At 36.6% G+C, this 24538-nt stretch overlaps 1 protein-coding gene across 2 annotated transcripts in view; it reads left to right on the top strand.

Moving 5' to 3' along the window:
* SLC6A17 (solute carrier family 6 member 17) overlaps window positions 1–24538 on the top strand; it is a 62073-nt gene that overhangs the window by 24019 nt on the left and 13516 nt on the right. For both annotated transcript variants that reach the window (XM_075195923.1, XM_075195922.1), the window contains exons 2-9: window positions 315–698; window positions 4600–4757; window positions 7520–7646; window positions 11421–11602; window positions 12189–12299; window positions 12381–12622; window positions 15259–15451; window positions 19992–20184. In XM_075195923.1, the coding sequence (XP_075052024.1) occupies window positions 416–698; window positions 4600–4757; window positions 7520–7646; window positions 11421–11602; window positions 12189–12299; window positions 12381–12622; window positions 15259–15451; window positions 19992–20184 (1489 nt within the window). In that variant the 5' untranslated portion in view covers window positions 315–415. The remainder of the gene's footprint in view (window positions 1–314; window positions 699–4599; window positions 4758–7519; window positions 7647–11420; window positions 11603–12188; window positions 12300–12380; window positions 12623–15258; window positions 15452–19991; window positions 20185–24538) is intronic.

Here is a 24538-nt window from a genome sequence, read left to right as displayed (position 1 = left end):
TATCTACTAGGTGGTCTTTATGCTACTATCTGGTTCACATTGTTCCCTATAATTAATCAATTTGATAGATCAATATCACACATTTCCAGTGAAGAACATGGTTGTAGCCCATGATATGCTATTTTAGTTGTACAATCCACATTATATTTAATAAAGTCTACCCCATCTATATTTACATATGATCCCATTTTTTAGCAATGCACTAGTAATGATATATCAGTATTACACCTTATTTTTGACCTGTGGCATAAAACGTAATAAGCAAACTGTATGTTGTTAAACACAAATGCTTCACCTGTCTCTTTTCTTTTTAGATCTCTTTTGCATGGAAGCCAGTATTAAATAGCTTCTTTGTGCTGGATTATTTATCTGCTGTATCCTCCCCCTCAATCTCCAGCTACCTCCTCTTCTCCAAATGCCTAAACAGAGTAAAGTGACTCAGCGAGAACATAACAACCAGCATGTCACGGAATCAGTTGCTGACTTGTTGGCCCACGAAGAGCCAATAGATCACAAGGCAAGTGCCCTAAATGTAGCGGGAGATGAATTTAAAGGAAAACAACTGGAAGATAACACAGAAGTGGAGGACAGACCAGCATGGAACAGCAAGCTACAGTATATATTGGCACAAATCGGATACTCTGTGGGTCTGGGCAATGTTTGGAGATTTCCATATTTGTGTCAGAAAAATGGTGGAGGTGAGTGGGACATGTTCTCTGAATTAGTTTGACAGGGATACAAGTTTAAGGTTTCTAAATTTTATGCAGATATATATGTCACACCACTGCACTAATGAATAGTTATGTGTTTTATATGGGGTTGTATGGGGTTTTCATTAACACAAAAAATCCTGGTGGAAAATGACAGTCTGACATTTTGCGAATTTAGCAGTATTTTGAAATTAAAGCGATTTATATGTATTGTCCTGAAGTCACAGAATGTGATACAACATCAGAGTGCACACAGCTTGTAATTAATACAGTATGGAATCAGCCAGCACCTCTACACTATTTGAAACCTTCAGGGCTTATTCACACTTTTTTGCTGTAAATATGTTTTTTAGCTGCTAATTAACTCCTGAAAACCGCATTAAAAACAGAATGAATATGCGTTTGTTTCCAGGATTGGGTCCTAAAATTTTAATGTGACACAAACAATTCTCATGTAAACACCATAGCTATAGATTGTATTGGTAAAAGTGCAATGCATCACAAGTGCATTGAAAATCTGTAAAAAAAAAGTATCTCCAAAACACATCTAGCTTGTGTTAGATTTCATGTGCAAATGGGTGAACGAACCCTCAGTTAAAAGGAATTATGGATAAACTCACAGCAAGGTTGACTAAGATCATGCAAGCAAGATATCATCATCATCATCACCATTTATTTATATAGCGCCACTGATTCTGCAGCGCTGTACAGAGAACTCATTCAAATCAGTCCCTGCCCCATTGGAACTTACAGTCTAAATTACCTAACATACACGCACACACAGACAGACAGAGAGAGAGAGAGACTAGGGTCAATTTTGATAGCAGCCAGTTAACCTACCAGTATGTTTTTGGAGTGTGGGAGGAAACCGGAGCACCCGGGGGAAACCCACGCAAACACAGGGGGAATATACAAACTCCACACAGATAAGGCCATGGTCAGGAATTGAACTCATGACCCCAGCGCTGTGAGGCAGAAGTGCTAACTACTGAGCCACCGTGCTGCCCTCTAGAACGTGTTCATGTGCTTTCATTGTTTCAAAGGATCTACACCTAAAATACAAGTTGTCATAAAAAAGAGCTAATAATAGCATCCACAAATGTAAAAGTTTTACTGTCAACAATCTCAGTGAAGGACACCATAGTTAGGCTGGGTACACACTACAGTGTTTTCAGCCGACTATTGGGTCATTAGAGCGATAAATGACAGTTTGGGCCAATATCGCATTTGTGTGTACACTTAAACGATGAACGATAGTCTTTCCAAAGTACAGATAGTCGTTTTATTGTTCAGTAGATCTGTAAATATCATTCCAAGATCGTTCCAATCCTGCAGTGTGTATAAAATCATGATAATTGCTCAACCAACTACCGGTAGTTCCTCAAACAATGAGCCCTTTCTGGGCGTGTATATTTACATTTATGAAGTTGTCTTTATGATGTTGTCTCTACGTCTCCCATGTGGTGCGGTGTCAGAACATCAGTCAAATGAGAATAATGTATTTTATTTAAATTTATTTAGCATATTGCTGTCGGGAGACCATATATTGCATCAGTGTGTACGGAGTTTTTGAGACGAGGTTATGGCAGGCAAAAAATACAGTTCAGATGATAAATTGTGCAAAAATAGTTTAAAACGTTTATAGTGTGTAGGTAGATAACACATTGGTGTTATCTACCGACACACTACACATTACATGTGTAGTGTGTACCAAGTCTTACTTTTTCAGTTCTATAACCTACAACAGCAGCTTTGTCAAGGTATGGGAGCATTTACAAATACATTTGACACAATTGCTCCCAGGAGAGACCGGCCAAGCCGCTTAGATCTGAGAGGATGGATGGATGGATTGTAAAGGACAAAGCTGAAGTTAATTGGTTGGACCATGTAGAATCATGAGAACAAAGTCAAAGTCGATGATCATGCAAATAGTAATCTGCAAGCGCTAAAATTAATCCAATGAATTCGCAAGTAAATTCAATAGTCTCCCTTCACTGACTAAATAGAGTAAGTGCCATCCCTATAACTTAAATTAAAAAACTTATACCAAAAATACAGACAGTGCTGCTAATCATATAAAGTGTGGTTCAAACACTTCTTATACTGATTTCAATTGAGCAATATTAAAAATATAGTCTATATAATATTAAAAAATAGTTTTGTAATTTAAATAATAATAACTTCCAGCTTATCTGAAACTCCATTTTAATAAATACATAAACATGATATTTTTAAAAGAATAAATATATATATATATATATATATATATATATATATTATATATATCCACATTAAAAATATATTCAGACAAATGACCACAGTACTGCAAATTAAGTTGCTTATTAAATGACTATTCTTCTTGTTATCTCAATTAAATTTGGTCAAGAATGCAGTCTTTTGATAAGAGATATTTTTTTCCCACAATAGACTTAGAATAGCAAATATGATTGAAAGTGAAGATGTCACAGTATACTCTGGGCTCAAGGAACACCATGCCTCACATAGGTTTTTATATTAAGCGGGATATTATTCTATACAATTACTTGGCTAAATACCCAAATCTAATGTCATACCAAAAAGTATTGCCTAATCATATATCTTAAAAGCATTTGGAATATCAGTCCTCATTTATATTCTATTCTTAATGTGACATTTGTTTGATACAAATTATTAAAATAGCGTAACACATTAGAGATAATACAAATAACTCCACTTGTCTTTACCCTAAGGCCAAAAGTGCAAGTAGGAGAAGAAAAAGAAATCAAGAGAATAGGGGTATTCATGTCATCAAGTAGAGAGGGCAAGGTGTACGATGACGCAACCTGCTTCATCATGTCATCTCGTAGGTGTTTGGGAGTTCTTTCAACAATATATATATATATATATATATATATATATATTGTTGAAAGACAGTTTTCATCTGTTGAAGCCATCAAATAAGTATTAATTTTATATATATATATATATATATATATATATATATATATATATATTAATACTTATTTGATGGCTTCAACAGATGAAAACTGTCCCCAAGGACTGGTGGGACTGTGAGGCATTCAATGACACATGTAATTTGACCATGGCTACCCAATTATATACATCATCTTCAATGCTTCTATCTTACGTAGCCTCCTGACTCCTTTTCTCCTTGGTGGTCAGCCTTTCATGGCTTTCAATGGTTATTAAGTGGGAGCTTCTGCATAATAACCGTAGGAAAACCAAAGTTGGCTACGGCAGCTGGTTGGGGTGCGACATATCGATGCCGAGTGCCCCGACAAGGCTTACCCCGACATGAGGACTCCAAAGGATGGCTTCCCGACGATCATCGATGACAACTACTCTTTAAAGCAACTTCAACCAATCACAATCAAGTAAGAAGCTGGCTCCATTTCATGACGTCATTCACCATGGCGACGGTATTATCGTTGTTGTTAAGGGGGTAATGTAAGTATGCACTCATGTACTATGTAGAAGGCTTTGTAAACTACACATGTACATGAGCACATACTTACATTACCCCCTTAACAACAACGATAATACCGTCGCCATGTTTAATACATCATGAATTGGAGGCGGCTTCTTACTTGATCATGATTGGTTGAAATCGCTTTCAAGAGTAGTTGTCATCGATGATCGTCGGGAAGGAGCTCTTCAGAGTCCTCAAGTCGGGGTAAGTGTTGTCGGGGTAGTCAGCATCGATATGCTGACTACCACCGAAATAGAATGTAGATGTGTTTATGAATAAAAAGAAAGAGTTCCCTTAAATATTTTATTTTTATTTGTCGTTTGCAGTTTTTATTTTGGTTATGTATTTATTTTGTTACTTTTTTGGCATTTGAACCCTCCTCTTGTTTTAGGACTCTGAATTAATTCTTTATTTCTCTAGGAGCCTACATGGTCCCCTACCTGATCTTGCTCATTTTAATTGGCATTCCTCTCTTCTTCCTTGAATTGGCTGTCGGACAGAGAATTCGCAGAGGCAGCATCGGAGTGTGGAATTACATCTGCCCTCGACTGGGAGGAATTGGCTATGCTAGCTGTGTTGTAAGCATTAGCTTCAAACATTTCTGCTCTGGTTTTTCCCCAATAAGCTACAGTTGTCATAAAGGGCTTTGATGATGTTTCTTTTGTGATCAATACTCATTAGTCATGGTTGGAAATGTTATGTATAATTTTTCAAACTGTATTCTGTGTTTGCTTACTTCTGATATAGACATGTCTATACTGCTTTTGGCAGGCCAGTCATATGTAAAACAATTTGAAGGAAAGCAATTTAACAAAATAAGTGCAATATTTATTTTATTTCTTCCCTTATATATTGTCTATCTGGATACAGTCTTCATTTTTAATCAGAATGTTATGACTTTTCAAAGAACAACAATTAAACAAGAAATGTGAAAGAAAGATACAATGTAAAAGTGGCGGTGAGAGGAAACTAGGTAGGCGACTGGCTCCAAATACCAGGTTTTGGTATTTTATAGACATATGAGTACTAAACAATGCAGTCATAAGCAATAAGAACAGTTACCAACTTTGGAATCATTATGAACAATCAGAAGGCAATCAACACACGGGGTAAATGTATCAAGCTGAGAGTTTTCTGGCAGGTTTGAAAAATGGAGATGTTGCCTATAGCAACCAATCAAATTCTAGCTATCATTTTGTAGAATATATTAAATAAATGATAGCTAGAATCTAATTGGTTTTTCAAACCCACCAGAAAACTCTCAGCTTGATACATTTACTCCACGGGCTCCAGATCTTTTCAATAGGTCATTAACCATTTTTTTTCAGTGTGCCGCAGTGGGTGATGTAGAGGATTTCCTTTTAATCCGGAATGCTTTCCTATTCTAATACAGAAGCAGAATTGGGTAGCAAGGCCACTCCCTCCACCAACCCCAGAAAGTGAAAACACAAATCCTAGCAAGATTTTAGGAAGACAGTGGGTAGAACCAAAGCTGAATCTATAAACCCAATGTTGGAATGTGAGTACTACTATCCTTAGGACAAGACCAGGTCATGTGGAGAAAATAGCTAGGAGCAAATTAAACCTTTTAGAGGAGGCTGAATGCAAAAGGCCCATTTCATTCAAAGTATAAAAAAAGTATTTGAATCAGTTTATGTGTGGCTGATTTGAGCATTGTGGGAAGTACCTCCAAGTATGATGATGTCAGTTGGGAAAACATACTTTTCTCAAGTCACGAAACCAAACCTAATCGGAGAAAATTATGTATTTATAGATTTAAACAGGCATCTATTAGTATTATATAGAATTACCAAGTGTAATGATTAATTGCCTAATTGAGGTAAAAAATAATAAAAAATGCATTTGAACAGAAATCTGTTTTGGTGCTAAAAAAAAATACATAAATAGCTATAAACATCAGATTTAGCTCATCTATCACCCTTCTTTCTGTACAAGGGCAGCTACTGAGGTACCAGACTAATTTTTAGTCCATAACAAAAACAAGGCTTGCCCAGAACCTCATTGAAACTGTGCTTAGAATTCCATCCATAGTAACCATGGTTTTCTGCCATCTTACTGACTTGGAATGGCAAATGAGGACTTCCAATCTTGGCAGATGTTTTTGATTAATAGCCCTTTGTTCCTGGAGGTTCAAATGATAGTTAGAACAGTGGGAGACCAAGGATTTCATAGTTGCCAGAGCACTGTAGGCACTGTCGGCTGGCATCAGAGAGAGTATTCGAGGATTATACACACATGTGGTAGTTAAGCACAAGTGTACTAGTGGGAATAATTTCCATATAACAAAATTAAATCCACCAAAAGTGAGGAAAGTGGGTATTAAGCAATGGAAACCTTACCACAGTAGTGTTACTCGGTTGTCTTGATCAACCGTGCTGTAGCAGTGATCTTAGTTTTATCATTTGCAAGATATGTATCAGCTATCCACAACTTTTAACGTGCATACCTGCCAACAGTGCCAATTGCCAGATTCAAAAAGGGATGTGGCTTGTCAGAAAAGGGGTGTGGCTTGGAGGGATCTGGACATTGAAGGGAGATCTTACATGGAGCTACAGATGCCCCACAAAAGAAGAAATACACCGCATAAGATTTCTTAAGTCAATATGAGAATAAAGGAATAAAGGGAGTAAACCATTTACAAATTATAAAAAAAAAATATGACAGTACAATATACCATTCAGGTTTTTCAGGTGTCGTTTAATCTTTAAAGGCTACACAAGTGCATTTCGTCACCATAGCACTACTGCCACCTAGATCTCAATGCATACTATGGCTTTATTAACCCCACTGCAGTGTTAATTACTTTCTCAATTGATGCAAATTAGACATTTTAAAGTAGTTTATTCAAATCTGCTAATAAATAGCACTGTTATTTATTAGTGTTATTGTCGTAATCAATGTAAGGACATCTTGGCAAATCTATATCTAAGCTGTAAGTAGTTCACTGTAGGCCAGTTTTAGCCAGCTTCTATTCTGTATTGTATGAACCATTCCGAAATGCAATTTTAATACTTTGGACAGCCTTTAATTAAATACTTTAAAAGAACAAGAGAACATCTGATCCTTCTGCAATTGGAGCGTAGAGATGGCTGCATGAGCCTTTTTTTATTTTATCTTTTCTGCACTATTAAAAATTCCCCGTGACAATGCTCCTTTTGAACAATTAACAAGGCAAGTCATTCTATCACATAACATAGATATGTATTCATTACTTTAATTACATTATGTGAACTGAGAGTGCATGTAATTACATTTGGTATGACAGTAGGACTTTTCAGTGATCTTGGTATCAATGTTATTCTCTCCACATTTTCCTTAGGTCTGCTTCTTTGTTGGGCTTTATTATAATGTTATCATTGGATGGAGCATATTCTATTTCTTTCAGTCCTTTCAGTACCCTCTGCCTTGGAAAGAATGTCCAACTGTGAAAAATGGAACTGTGAATAGTAAGTCATTGCTAATATGAAGGAGAGAGAGAGAAGAGAGGGAGTAGAGAAAAGAGAGGGAGGAGAGCGAGACAGGAGAGTGGAGAGGGAGAGAGAGAGATATAGAGAGGATAGAGAGAGGAGAGGGAGAGGAGAGAGAGAAGAGTGGACAGAAAGAGGAGAGAGAGAAAGGAGACGAGAGAGAAGAGTGGAGAGAGAGGATAGAGAGAGGAGAGGGAGAGGAGAGAGAGAAGAGTGGACAGAGAGAGGAGAGAGAGAAAGGAGACGAGAAAGAAGAGTGGAGAGAGAGAGGATAGAGAAAGGAGAGGGAGAGAGGAGATATAGAGAAGATAGGAAGGGAGAGAGGAGAGGGAGGAGAGAGGAGAGGGAGGAGAGAGAGTTAGAGAGAGAGAGACAGAGAGAGATCCCAGCTCTTTGGTTTCAGTCATGTTGATAGAGGACGAAGGGATTTTACATGTGTGTAACCTCATATTTATACCCCAGGGAAACAGAAAATGGTCATAACCAATAATGGTGTTCCTGGAGACTAGGGGCAATAAAAATACAGAGGTTATTGCTAATTACTTTGGTTTTACTTAAATTACACTTTAGGAGTACCAATAATTTTGCACAACTTGATTTTGAAAGAATACACTATTCTGTAGACCACTGGTTTGATTACTAGTCTCTGGTAGTGTAGATCTCTGAACATGCAGAGCTGACTATCAAGTTCATTAAAAATTATATGCAAATCACCATACTTCGTGTGTATGGTAATATTACACTCTAGAGGCATATGCAATAAATTTTATGTGTAATTTCAACTCCTGGATGAGACAACGCTTTCAAACTAAGAATGTAGGGAAATTGACATTTGGATTAGGTTGACTAAATGCTACGCATTTGGCATGACCCAAATCTTGATAAAAACTCATAGTACTCAAGACAAATTCAAGATTGAAACCTAGATTAGGTTTATGTCTGCTACAAGCATACAAATACCAAAAACTGTATAAGCAATACACAGGTCCTGATCTCAGAATAATTTGCAGCACTTTTCAACTGCTTGAAAGACAGGCTTGAATAAATATTGTCTTGTATACTAAATAGACTCTTTTTAGCTATTAACATTTCAGTGCAGACATGTGACACAGAAATCACACATTGACTAGATACAATCTCTTAAGGCCCACATCATTTCTGGGCTGCACATGCTCCACTGGGAGGCCAGAAACATAATTTTATCACAGTTTAAAACTATTTTGAAGACCTGCATTCAGATTCATTTAAATAAAAAAAAATTGCTCACACAATTACCAAGCACTCTTAGTTGTTTAGTTTAGTTTATTCAGACATTGTTTCAGTTTACATTACTACTAAGGAGTCTCCATTCAGAAGTGAGAGCTTCTAAAAAAAATCCTATGACAGCCGTTACTCTCATTTAATTCCTTGCAAAATGATGTCCCCTCCACGTAAAAAAACTTATCCCTTACTAATGGCAGTACTAAAACTATAATTCTGTATTACCTCATATACCATCTTGATTATTTTAACACTCTGCTAGGCAACCTTAAATGATTCTAACTGGCAACTGTACTAGTATGTGGCTGCCAGATTGATCTTTCTCACACTTGATTCATCAAGGGATGCATACTGAGCAGAATGTGCGTTCGTTTTAAAATGCACATAAATAGGGTAGGCGTATGTCCGAATTCAACAAGGAATGGATGTGAAGATGCGTGTGGTGATGAATTACGGGTGTAGGTCTGCTGTACTATACAGGATATGTCCAATACATATGTGGAATATAAACTCACAAAAGACTGAGTAGAAAAAAAACTATACAACTAATATCACCAGTTAATAATATAGGCATTGAATGTCTATTGTACATGAAATAATTTTTTACAGTTGCTTTGATTGCAAACACATGTAATAGCATGCATGCTCAGCCGTCATTACTAGTAATCGGCACTTAAACTAGACCTGTAGCTGGAACAAAAGATACAGCTAAGAAACAAGTACTTTTGAGATGTCCAGAGCTTGAATCAGAGGCTGCCGTAAGTAAGTGTCCCTTGCATTTGACGATGAATTGAACGTTGCTGCATTCTGTGACATTTGAGCCGGTCCTCGGAATATGCAGAGTGATGATTGTATGCACAAAATCGCTGGTTACATTCCTTGATGAATCAGGCCCTAAATGTTTTAGTAACTGTGCAATTCTTTGTCGGTCATTGCACTGGCTGCATATTGTGATGGAAGCTGTAATTTTTTTAGCAGCGCATAGTGCGGAAAAAAAAAAAAAGTCCATTATTTTATTGCCTTTGCAGCCGAGAGTTACATAACTGTCACATTGAAACATATCCATTGTGATAAAGTTACTTGTTAATTTGGAGCCCTTTTTATCTTTACTGAGCATGTCCAGGAGCCATGTGGCCATATGAAACTGGAAGCTGGTTTTAAAAGCTTGAATACTGACTGTTTTGTCATGTAACACACAAATACTTGATAGCTTATTTGTACACTGAAATTCAAAGTTGATATTTGTGTGCTACATGAAAAAACAGTCAGTATTTAACTTATGTGCAAAACAGAATACTAATTTGCACCCCTTACATTGTAACATGGTTTTATCCAGGAGACTGAAATAAGAAGTTTCTTAAGTTAAGATCTTTAATGAATCAGGCCCAAGATGTTTAAATAAATAAGGTAGTTATAATTAACAAAAAAGTTATATTATATCTAACCGCCCTGAAAGAAAATAATATTTGTTTTCTAGGGGGTCTGGACAATAGCCCTTTTCATTTTTAAATCTTACAAAAGTATTTTTATTTTATTGCAGCAATAAATTAGGTCTTTTAGCTTTGCTATTTGTTAACAATGCCATCCTTAAATGACGTTAACAGAACAGGTATCGAGTCTCTAAAATACTACCACGATAGTTGATAAATAGGCATCTCCATAAATAGTTTAGATATATCTAGATACATTTCTGCACATGTGGAAGATCTCTTCATGGGCAAAGGTACAGTACTCACAAGTGGTTGAAGAGTTGTCAGTTGTTTGTTGCCCCACAGTGCGTTGACCAGAAGTACTCAAAGTAACTATCTATAGTTATAGGACCACACTGTCAGTGCTCATGGTAATTACTTTAATTTCTGGACTGATGGTAATCAGTTTAACGGTACTGGCTACCCCGACAGAGAAGAAGACGACAGGAGGAGACTGAATGCCTAGTAGAGCGACCTGAAAAGAAAACCTACTTACCAGGATGCAGATGTCTTCATGGGATGACTCGTTGTGTTGCCGACTGTGCAAGATGACGTCATCACAAATCGTACCGGTGGTAGTCAGTTTAACGGTACTGACTACCCCGACAGAGAAGAAGTTGTGTGCTGCTGACATCTTGCACAGTCGGCAACACAACGAGTCGTCCCACGAAGACATCTGCATCTTGGTAAGTAGGTTTTTTTTCAGGTCGCTCTACTAGGCATTCGGTCTCCTCCTGTTGTCTTCTTCTCTGTCAGGGTAGTCAGTACCGTTAATAGGTACTACACCCTTCTGGACAATCCCTGGATATTGCATCCTGGTGAAAGTAATGCAGTGCAATATAGCCTGGATGGATATCAGAGAAAGGGCAAATTAGTGAAACTATCAAGAGAACACAGGCTAAAGTAGATAAGAGAGTGTCCAGGAAATGTTTAGCCAAATTACATGTTTTAGATTTGATTTGGTTAGTACCAGCAAGTGAGCTGCTGAAACATATTTTAATGATACATTTGTTATGTTTTCCAGTGGTAGAGGCCGAATGTGACAAAAGTTCAGCTACAACATACTTCTGGTATCGGGAAACTCTGGATATTTCAAATTCAATATCTGAGGGTGGAGGTCTCAACTGGAAAATGACCTTGTGCCTATTGTTTGCCTGGAGCATTGTGGGGTTGGCCATGATTAAAGGCATCCAGTCATCAGGCAAGGTAATGGAGGGGCTGCTAAAGAAAGACAATGTCATTTTAGCTGTGTACATTAAATAGGAATATTAAAAACAAAATCAGTTGAATAGTGGACGATTGGCTTGATAGCAGATTTTTACTTTTTCAATAATTTGACAGTAGGTTAGGTGGGAAAATGTTATTTGATAATCAAGAAGGAAACTTCCAAACATAAAAAACAGTAAATTATAAACAGCGTTCTATAAATACACAACTCTCACTACTCGTGGGATCTCCATCAGTGGTGGGTCTAAGAATTTTTCTGCCTGAGGTGACATGGACATTCTGCTTTACAAAAATCCTAATAGCAATGTATTAGTAAAACAAAATATTACCATATTATTTTATATTAATAATCATTGAAACAATAGAAAATAATAATCTGCATTTTTAAATCAATTCTTTAGATGCTCTCCAAATCCTGAACTTTGGAAGGGAGCTGCATCATACTGATTTGTGGGCAAGTAGGAGGAAATAAGGAAAATGCAAACATCTTATATGATTATAGCATTTATGCCTTTAAAAGTGTTACATAATTTGAAAAATAACAGTGAGATGTATTATTTTTCAGGTAATGTACTTCAGCTCCCTCTTCCCATATGTGGTACTGATATGTTTTCTTGTCCGTGGATTACTGCTAAGAGGATCTATTGATGGCATCCTTCACATGTTAACACCAAAGGTAGTGTTCAGATTTCACTTTCACACAATCACACTCCTCCAGTGATGACAAAGTGTCTAATTTGTTCTATGTCCACTCTAGATTGAGAAGATGATGGACCCACAGGTTTGGAGAGAGGCAGCAACTCAAGTTTTTTTTGCTCTAGGACTGGGCTTTGGTGGTGTGATTGCATTTTCAAGCTATAACAAGCAGGATAATAACTGCCAGTTTGATGCAGCTCTTGTCTCTTTTATCAACTTCTTCACCTCTGTGCTGGCCACTCTGGTGGTATTCGCTGTCCTTGGCTTCAAAGCCAATATGATGAATGAGAAATGTGTAGTACTGTAAGTACACATGCATACGTACCTCTTTTTAACAACTCAGTGATAGATTGTATTCATTTTTACATACTCAAAATAAACAACCAAACCCCAAATGTATCTTTTGTTTTGCTGCTGTTAAAACTTTTATCTTTGACCCATTTATAATTATACTTATGTACAACACAAACATAATCTGTAATTAATTCACGGAAGCCCTTCTGAGCACTTCAGTCAAGAAATGCAACCTATTGCCTATGTGCCCATAATATTTTATTAAGACCTCCCAATATCATCTAGTACTGTTGTGTAGTGTATACTCTTCTATACCAGGGGTGGGCAAACCAGTCCTCAAGGGCCATCAACAGTTCATGTTTTTAGGATTTCTTTAATCATGCACAGCTGAGTTAATCTATTTGGCTGGGTCAGTAATTATCCCAGCTGTTTCTACAGACAGAAATCCTAAAAACATGAACTGTTGTTGGCCCTTGAGGACTGGTTTGCCCACCCCTGTTCTATACTATACCCGAATGTCTTCTTTTCATTGTTTTTTTATTTGCCATCTCATTTGTTTAATAGAGTTATAAAGAAATTGATATATAATTGTAAAGCGCTACGGAATTTGCTGGCGCTATATAAATAAATGATGATGATGATGATAATAATATTTCTGCTGCAAGACTTGGTGTGCTGCATGTAACAGAGCCAGCAGTCAGTTTTCCAAACCTTTAATAACTTTTTTGGCTTATTTCACATGAGCTACAGACCACCAGATTTATAAATGCAGCCTATTGTACCAGGAATCAGACATCTAGATTATGCATGCTAAGGAAATACAGAGATTATAATGTCACAGCTAAACATTACCTAGATTTCAACTGGAAACTATGCAGAGAAAACATGAAGAAACAGAAACATGGAGTAGCCAGAAGTATGGCTTTGACTGCCACCTATGTGTGGAGGGAGACAGAACGAGTCATTAACAGTATAGCATTACAGACTGTTCTTTTATCTATTATGAGGTCATGTGCCTTTGTAACAGGTCTTGCGATCAGAGAAGTCAACTTTTATTTTGTTTTATTTTCAGTAACTGCTCTGTATGACAGACAGACTGGGGCATTCCTTATGTAAAATTATCTAGTTTCAGTTGTGCACTAGGCACATATCAGAGACATTAAAATTAGTTACATTGTGCATGAGACTTTTAAATATGGTACACTGATTGGAAAAATGGCATTATGCTAATCACTTATCTGAGCTGTTCTCTGTCTCTCTGCTGACAATGCTCTACATACATCAGTGATACTAACTGGCCTGCAGCGCTGAGAAGACTCCTAGAGCAGAGGCAGCCAGTGGAGTGATTAACAAACTAGTCAGGCTACCTAGCATTCTGGTTGTACTTCTTGTAGAACTTTCTCCCAAAATAGGTCCCCTTTAGGACTTGTGGAACTGCCGTCTCCATCTATAAACATTTACAATAATTTTTCTGAACTCTAAAACATTTTTTTCTTGTCTTACATAACTCTCTTTGGATGATCACTATAAATGGTATGAAATCATGGAGGGTGCAATATTTGACAATATTTTTATCAATTCATTACAGATTTCGAGCTTGATTTAGGGTGGGCAAATCTAATGTACACGTAAATATACAGCTGTCAAATTGCAGCCTAAAGTGTGTTTTTTTTAATTGCATGTATCTGAATCCAAATTCTTATAAAGCCCTTACATTAGCCAAAACCGTACATTTACACATACCCCAAAATGTAATCCTAAACACAGCATAAGACTACACTCTAATCCAATCCTAAATCCTAATTCTTAATGTAGTTAAAGTTCTAATGCTCTCCTGAATCTTAATAGAGCTTAGATCTGGCCTTTCACATGCATAAAGTGTACATGTTAAAACATGAATAATTATTTTTTGTTATATGCAAAGTAAATTTGGCACATTCTATGTTTGGGATAGAGCTGTATGTTACTCTCAGGGCCGGAAGTATAACTAGATATTTGTGGGTCCCATATTACAATTTTGCAGGAACCCCCATGTACTGCCCAAATGTTAAAAAAACCCACATATGCATATGGTGCTTTGAAAGAGGAGCCTGCTCCTCACCCCACCTGCTGCAGGCCCTTATCAGGTGCTCTCCATGCTACTATGGTAACTATGCCTTTGCTTAGGGCCATTCCAGTTTCTAATGCTGCAGAGACAAGCAGTGCACCCTCCATGATTTTTAAAGCATATTTCAAAGCCAGGCCACTTTCATGTAACTAGGCCTTTGATTTTCACTCTCTTCCATCATTGTTGCCACTCCTCTGATTGGCAGGAGGAGATGCACATTATAAGCATATGAGTTCACCATGCAACATCTTCTACATTGAGGATTTATAGGGGATAAAAATAGGACCCCAATGAAAATCTCCCCTGTTGATGTCAGCCCATAGAAGAGTGGCGACAGAGACAGGAGGAGGGAGAGGGGAACTCTGGACAGATATAACCCTCTCCCTGCCACTTCCTCCAATACCATTCATATTTACCCCACCTGATTGCAGGAATGCCTGTGGTTGCCCTCTTTATAATAGTGCTCATAGCATTGCACAAGAATGTAATACTGTATTCAGTTCCTTGTTGTCATGTTTGCTTCTTTCTCTCTCTATAGAAATGCAGAGAAAATTCTTGGCTATTTGAATTCTCACGTTCTGAGCTTTGATCTTATCCCACCACATGTGAACTTTTCTCACTTGACAACAGCGGACTATGCGGAAATGTATCAAGTCATTAAAACTGTGAAAGAAAATCAATTTCAAGATCTCCACCTGGATGCCTGTTTGCTAGAGGATGAATTGGATAAGGTGTTTGTTTATTTGTTATACATCACAGTGATTAGCCTAATGGAATTGCAGTGTTTATCACTGTATCCTCTTCAGATAACACACAACAAAATGAAATAAGCAAGAAAGAGCAGTAAAAAACTGTCGGTGATAACTATGTATCACGGTTCTCACTGGCAAAGGCTCCTCCATGTTTTTGCAGCGGTGCTTGCACAACCACAATGTCTGTTCCATTAATAACAGCTCAGGATTTAGTTAACCTAAGAAAAAAATATATTTATTCATATTTATGTCTCATTTAAATAGAAAGGGATATTGGTCTTCCCCTCACCAGAAAATAAATATTATTATTTTTTTGGAGGCGAAAGGGAACATAGATATAATATAAATTACATATTGGGCCTGATTCATTAAGGAAAGTAAAACAAACAAATTAGTAACTTTGCACCTTGGCAAAACCATGTTACAATGCAAGGGGTGCAAGTTTATTATTTTGCACATAAGATATATGTTGTCTGTTTTTTCATGTAGCGCATAAATACTTGATAGCTTCCTTGTACACTGACATTTGAAATTGATCTAGGACATATCCTATCCCAATTATAAATCAGTCCCCACATATTAAATTTGCCTCCCCCTCCAATGCAACATGGTTTTGCCAAGGTGAAAAGGTACTCATTTTTTTTTGCTTTATTTTCCTTAATGAATAAGGATCACTATATTGTGATGTAGAAAAGCTTTTTTACATGGACTTTCACTTCATTGGGCATGCCGGTTAATTCATGTGCACAGAGATGGAGACTGACCAGGCAAACATGTAACTAAAAATAATTTTTTGACCCAGAAGGATACCAATCAGGAGCTGAAAAGGGACATATTTACCTATTAGATAATTCTTATATACCACAATCTAAATGTTCTAAAACAATATTTTGATAAATTTATATATTAAATATATTGCAAATTGCATGAATGATTTTGGTTGTGTGCACCATCAGATTGTCATTCAATGTATTCAGATGAATCTGATCCAATGATTGTTCAATTTGCATAAGGTGGATTGTTTTAAATGTATGATTTTCTATGTTGATAAATATATTTTCATTTAGATTAATCGTTATTATTTGTTTGGCAGGTAAAGTTTAATTGAAGATAACATATTTGCTCCTTTTTTGTCATGTGTTTTTGTTAACGCTGTGACTAACTGTTAGCACTCTGGGAAAATCTTGCTGGAGCAGTGGAGTGACACAGCTGCCTTTTGATAACAATGGTCAAATGATCATTTTATTATTTTAATTTGCCTATGTGAGGTGATTAATGATGTATAGACCAGTAAAATGATTAGCCGATAATGTTAAATTTGTTACTTTTCGGTAGTATATTCTTATGTCACATAAGGGAGCGCTATAAGTAATGGAACAAATTACACTCACAATTTTAGGAAATTCAATATATTTTCAGTAGCAATAGATAGGTTTCATTCACCTCAGGAACATGAAAATTGTTTTCCGTGATAACATGTAAAAGTGGGATGTTTTGAGTGAGGAAACATTATGATCAATAAGGAAAGCTGAGAAATTAAAGGACAAGTCCACCCTTACCAAAGAGTCTATTTTACAAATAAATCCTCTATCCCATCTTTGCTCATTTGTTATATATACTCTCTGCTCTCAGCCCTGTAGATCCACACAATTTGTAAGTGGCAAGCTGTAGCTAAACTTGAAATGTATGGAAAGAGTACATTATTTAATACTATTAAATAATAATAAGAATGATAATAATTTAATACTACTGTGTACAGGATGCCTAATATTTCAAAAATGGAGGAGTGTTACTCATGTGCTTAACTTAACAGTCAATGCTATTTATAATTAACATTGAGCGTTAAAGAACAATACATATTGATTAATTTATAAATTTTAACTATAATTAAGAATTACACTGTCATTTTAAGTCAGTAGTTATATAAGCTTACATATAATATTGAACAGCATGTTTTATTGCCTATTACAAATGTTCTCACATGGTGGAAGTATAGTTGTTAGCTCTGTAACTTTTCTCAAACTCAGTGGATTGTTATTTTTCATTCTGCTCTAAATCAATAGGTAAATGTGCTGCCATGTATGAGCTGATGGTGTTGTATAGAGCTCAGTGTGTTCTGCATGATACCTACCTGGTATTGTACTTGGGTTAACCACCAGGCTTAGCGCAGTCTCACTTGCCTCTGGATGTGGTGGGTAAAAGGTAGTACAGGTGCCTCTTCACATGCAGGTTTAATAACTGAAGAAAAGATGTAGTGTAGATGCAGCAGGTGACCTTAGGCATAGTTTCCACTGATGACAAATAATTGCACCAGGTCATCTTTTGTTGAATAAATAAATGAAGAAAAAAAAATATTTATTTATTTACAGTCAGTATATACACATACAGCTCTTTGCCTTAACGTTTCATCTCATGGCAGCACAATAAATGTTGGTTCACGGTGTTAGTAATGCCATTAATATCTGTAGTAATCCACCCATTATCCAGTTTAGTTGGTGTACACAAGTTTGTTTCATCTCAAGTTTGTCTCCAGAGCTTACAAAAACTCACATTGGGAACTATCTTTGACTCCTGCACTGTAACTGTTCTCCTAACTCCACTTGGTAAATCCTGCTTATTAAGGCATCATCAATTCTCCTATGTTCTGACACCCCCTCTACACATTGGCTCACTCCAGCACTCTCAGATTCTGACTCACTCTTAAGTATTGCTCCACTGTAACACTCTGTCACACTCGAATACTTGTCTAAGCGTACACTTGCTCTGCCTTTATTATCGGTTTTGCCTCCGTTTCTCTCTGGAAACCTACTTTGACCCCGAAAAATCTCTCATTCTTTTCTCTCTGTGTTTGCATCACTATCTCATTCTCTTAGCTCAGCTTCACACCTGGAAATTTTTCCAGCAAGGAAGTAAAATCATTTAAAAAGTGTAACAACAATCACTGGAGCAGTCTGTGAGAAGTTAGATGGTGAAGAGTTATAGAAAGTGAATGTGGACCAGTGAGGAAGGTAAAAGGGAAGAGTGGTTGAGAAAGAGGTAACATATAATAAGGGCACACAAGGGAACTAATAAATATGGAAGTCTCCCAATGATAATACCTTTAAAAATCTTAGATGGATGTTGAAGCTGCTTGTTGATAATGTAGATTGGCAAGAACAGGAGGATAGCATGTAAGTGAGTCAGTGAGTAAGGGGGTGTTTACTGTGCTTTGTATGTTACAGGCCATTACTACTACTACTGGGCCTACTACCTTTATTGTTATTTGACCATGATATTGGGCATTACTGGATACTAATGTCCAACTTATAGGACATTACTGGCAACTAATGGACTTTACTGGGCATTAGTGGTAGCTAAGAGGCATCATGATGTCTTAGTAGACATTAGTGATGAGTAATAGACATCTTGTGGGGCATTAGTGACAACTAATGTGAGTCAAATTTAGCATTACTGCTACTAATGGGTATCTAACAAGGCATTCATTTTACTGGTGGGAATATTTCTGATAATTGTAAAGCGCTACGGAATTTGCTGGCGCTTTATAAGTAAATGTTGATGATGATGATAATTAGAAAAACACCACCCCCATAATTTACTTCATATGCTACATATTGCATCACTCCTCATATTCAACCATTGCTTTGACTTCACACCAGGTAGGTATCCCTGGAAATGTTTTCCAATATTGACATCTCTGTGTTTTTTCAAAATATAATCAGCTTTTATAGCAGTGGGCCTTGTTTATTCACCTGAGACATTAGTGCTTTAGTTCTACAGTGCAATAAATGGAATCAACAATAGTACAAATATAGTTACATTGCTGGCATTGTGATAAATCCCAGTGACACTGTATGTCAATGTACACTTGCGGGTGGAGAAGGGAAGTATGGGAACCACTGGTTTCTATTCTTATACTCGTTTACAGGTTTCTACTAACATTACAAAATGCTCGTAAATGCATGTATTTTGATTAATGTATGTGTAAGGCGTAATGAGCCTTAGACACAAATTTGTAGATATATATTGTCTGTTTCCAATTTCTTATTTAATCCATGACATTTTGTATAAGATTCTTAATCACTGCTAACTGAAACACATCAATATATCGATCAATCACTACTCATATGATCTAACTTGATTAGTAAGCTTGACGTTCTTGACAACTGATGTGTGTTTTTGATGTGCAAATTTCTACATTATTTTAATGGTGGTTTAGAGATTTGTAACTCAGACTTGCTTCTTATTATGTTAGATATTTCCACCATTCATTTGGCATGTATTGTCAGTCACTATATGACAAAATAATCATATTGCTATTTGGTATTTAAAATTGCAAGACAATTAGTGCCAGATTAGTTGTTTAATGATGTAGTGGAAGCCTACTGGTACATTAGTTACCCTGAAAACCATTCTCCAGTGAACATTTCAAAGTTAGAATTAGTACTTAGTAAAGTGCAGTGTTATTCTTGATCAGAAAATGAATCTAGAAGATGCTAATTGTGATGTTATGTTCTCACAGGCAGTACAAGGAACCGGATTGGCATTTATTGCTTTCACTGAGGCCATGACTCACTTTCCAGGCTCTCCCTTTTGGTCCGTTATGTTTTTCTTCATGCTGATTAATCTTGGGCTAGGAAGTATGATTGGCACCATGTCGGGTATTATTACTCCTCTAAATGACACATTTAAAGTACGAAAGGAGGTTTTGACTGGTAAGTAGCTCTAAGTAGTCTTTATTACAATATATTGTTTAGAGATGATATTTGTGTTGCCTCTGACCATGTCTGTGCATGGCATTTCTCAGGCATATAGGGAGGGAGAGTAACCAGCGCAACCCCAATTATTTTTAAAAGTTGTTTCTTATGTCTATATCAAAATAGTTATCTTTGTATTGATCTATAATGTATTCAGAAACTGGTTTTAAATGTTCAGTGCTTCATTTTCTAACAGTTTCAACCTTTTGGTATAATCTTTTGAGTACTTCATTGCTAAGCTGTACATCTTGAATTGTTTCTGGACCCTTTCTTCTTCACCTTTATGTATATGGAAGCTTACCAGGTTCCGTCCTTCAAATATAAATGTGTAATAATTGGTCCTCTGATAATTCTTTATATATTTTATTCTTTACTAATATGTTAAACTTTTACTTTTATTTAATTGTAAAAGGCTGAAGCCATAATTGAAACTATTTGAGGCTCCACAGGTTGAGAACCATGTCCAATGTTCACCACTTACAAAGAAAAGGTTTTAATATTGTCACATTAATATGAGATGTCTATTCTACTGATTTAAAAAAAAATAAAAAATCATATAAAACATTTGTATGTTATCAGCTGCAGGTGAGTGCTCTGTCAATAAAACAATAATAGTTGTCAGATACGCAGAACACCATACCTCCTAACATGATCCATTTTATCTGCACCCATTTTTACTCTAATTTTGTAAATGATTCCCCAATACTAATTACAAAAACTGATGTTTTGTTTCTATTTTTTTGCACCCCTTACATTTGCCATTCAAGGCTATTCCAATATAGAACAAAAGAGGGGTGGAGTAGAGGGCTCTATTCCAGGTATAATGGATGATGTTAGCACATATCAAAGTCCCTAAGAGAATCTACTCTTCATTACATCCCTCTGTTTGTGACATTATCTTTTCCAGAAAGCACTGCTTAGTTGGAAAACCACTTCATTATGGACTTAGTATACATTCTACTTTAAGTCAGATTACAAAATCTTCAAGAAGGTTCTATGGGTCCATAGGATGTGCTCCAATTTTTTTTTAGCAAAATGCGCATTTCCATACTAGGCATGTGCACCAACAATGCATACGTATACATGTGTATCAATTTTTTTTGCATGTTGTTGACTTGTGTCCCTTACGGCTGGAAAGACAGAATAGGACAGGTAAGTGTAAGCTGAGTATAGTAAGATTGTGTAAACATAATTGTGACATAAATAGACATGGACGCATTGCCTTTTTATCCTTAATCTATTGACTAATTAATTGAACAAACGTGAAAATTAAACTTAGTTTTGCAGAATAGGATATTATAATGAGCTTAAATATTTTGGCCTTTAAGCTTTTTAGTCAATCACAATGTCCTGATTTTACATCTATATCAACCAACCTATCAGCAAAATATTTGCTATGTTTTAGTATTGTACAGTCATGGCCAAAAGTTTTGTGAATGACACAAATATTGTTTTTCATAGTTTGCTGCTTTAGTGTTTTTAGACCTTTTTGTCAGATGTTTCTATGGTATAATGAAGTAAATTTACAAGCATTTCAAAAGTGTCAAAGGCTTTTATTGACAATTGCATTATGTTTATGCAAAGAGTCAATATTTGCAGTGTTGACCCTTCTTTTTGAAGACCTCTGCAATTCGCCCTGGCATACTGTCAATCAACTTCTGACTGATGGCCGCCCATTATTGAATAATCAATGTTTGGAATTTGTCAGAATTTTGTGGGTTTTTGTTTGTCCATCCACCTCTTGAGGATTGACCACAAGTTTTTAATGGGATTAAGGCCTGGGGAGTTTCCTGGTCATGGACCCAAAATGTTGATATTTTGATCTAGGAGCCAGTTAGTTATCACTTTTGCCTTATGGCAAGGTGCTCCATCATGCTGGAAGAGGCATTGTTCGTCACCAAACTGTTCTTAGATGGTTGGGAGAAGTTGTTCTTGGAAGATATTTTGACACTATTCTTTATTCATGACTGTGTTCTTGTGAGTGAGCCCACTCCCTTGGCTTAGAAGCAACCCTACACATGAATGGTCTCAGGATGGTTTACTGTTGGCATGACACAGGACTGATGGTAGCTGTCACAAACACGCTCCCAGCTGCCGTGACTTTGGGGTGTTTGCTATATGAGGTTGCACACGATTCCAGCCCTCAGTCTCTACCTATCACACAGGTTATAGACTTACTGAATCTCCCCCAAACAGCGCTCACACCCCCAGACACTTCAGGTTTGCCACCACCTATTGAATATGGGTAATAGGACCCCAATATTCTGTCCAACACTGACACACAAGGCTCCTAGCTATCCACAGACTAGCAAAACCCACACCAGCAAGCACAGGGTTAACTCTTCATACCTCCAGACTGTTACACAAATGTAAATGCAAGCACTCACCGCTTGTTAATCAAATGTATCAACAAATCACACACTGGGTTAACTTGGTCAAGCTATTTCTTCTTAACAGGCTAATAGATCTGTTAGAGTATCAAGAACGCAACATATTAAATTATAGATTTAATATACAAAAGTACAGGGCATACAGATATAACAAATAATGAATAAACAATTAACAGGTTGACATACACAAGCAAAACAGTCTAAAATAAAAGGTGAGGAAGAACAATGCTTTCAAGCACCACCCTCCTTTTAAAGCTTTCAGTCTGTTATTCTAACTCAATCAGCATGGCAGTGTGATCTCCAGCCTTGTCCCCGTCAACACTATCACCTGTGTTAACGAGAGAATCACTGACCTGATGTCAGCTGGTCCTTTTGTGACAGGGCTGAAATGCAGTGGAAATGTTCTTTTTGGGATAAAGTTCATTGTCATGGCAAAGAGGGACTTTGAAATTAATTGCAATTAATATGATCACTCTTCATGACATTCTGGAGTATATGCAAATTGCCATCATAAAAACTGAAGCAGCAGACTTTGTGAAAAATAATATTTGTGTCATTCTCAAAACCTTTGGCCATGACTGCATATGATCCATCACTGGCATTCATCTATAACTGTATATTTGTTTTGTTTTTGCACAAATGGACTGTCTTAGAACACAAGTAAGACCCTAATCTGAACAAGAACTGATATATTTTGTGTTTCAAGGATTGCTGCATTTGTACACATAAGCAAGCAAATCAGTAATTTAGTGATATTTTTGAATTGTTTATGGCTTGGCTGTTTATAGTATATGTCAATGAGGCTAGACAACTCTTCTGATACTTCAAATGAGGGATACCTAAGATTCCTTGTGATAAAGCCCACTTGTGTTCTCTGGCCTCTAGTCCCCAGTCTTTGGTAAGTGGTTCAATGTAAAAAAAAATTCACAAAGGAGAATCCCGAGAGTTTATGTGGATTTACCTCTAATTGGATATCCTCACGTTTGCAGATAGATTTTTGATGTAAAGATGGTAAATAACTGGGTACAAGCCACTTTTTACTGTTTTGGCATCACAAAATGCATCAGTTATTTGCTAAGTATCTGCAATATGAGTAAGCAGTACAGGTGTCCTATCAGATGTAAGTGCCGTTTAAAGCAATTCAGGTGTTCATAGCATGGAAAAGCAAGATGATTTTGATCGAAATTTTTTCTAAGGGTCAACTTTTTTGATATTTATGTGCATTTTTATATGGTTCTTATGTGTATAGCGATTGCTGGGTCAGATGTTTTTTGTGTGCATATAGTTGTGTGGAAAAATTATTTTGTAAATGCCCATATAGTAACTAAGAGTATGTCTTCCTTGTTTGCTAATGCCACCCAGTGTACTTTTTGCTCTATGTATGCGCTTAGTGTGGTTCTACATTTGTTTGTTACATCTAAATGAGCAGTTATCAACACCATGGTCCATAGACAACATTAGTAGAAGTTTTCTACACACTGATTAGACACTGGTTGGGGCCAGTGAAGTTGGTAGTAGAGACATCAGAGATCAAGATAGAGGGAAGTGTGTCAAGGAGGCTGCTCCTGATCACAATAAATATGCCAAATTGAGTGATACTGGAGATATAAAGCAGCAGCATCACTGGAGCAGAATACATGCTGTAGAAGTAAGGGGGAAATAGGAGTGCAATAAAAAATAGACATATGTTAATCTGTTGCCAAGAATTTAAATGCTGAATAGTGTTCTGTTTCCTGAGCGATTGCTTGGGTCAATATTGAGAATTGGATAATAGATTGTTGGATGGGGCTGGGTAGGGTCTATTTGTCTTGGTACAAACTGTTACATATGACAAAGTTAGGTGGAGATAAAAAGTTCCTCTAAGATGATTTTAGGAAATTAAGCTGTAAGATTAAGTTAAGGACATCGAAAATAATACTTTT

This window comes from Mixophyes fleayi, chromosome 2 (genome assembly GCF_038048845.1).
Source record: "Mixophyes fleayi isolate aMixFle1 chromosome 2, aMixFle1.hap1, whole genome shotgun sequence".
NCBI classification, from domain to species: domain Eukaryota; kingdom Metazoa; phylum Chordata; class Amphibia; order Anura; family Limnodynastidae; genus Mixophyes; species Mixophyes fleayi.
This window is presented reverse-complemented; position numbering and strand designations above follow the sequence as displayed.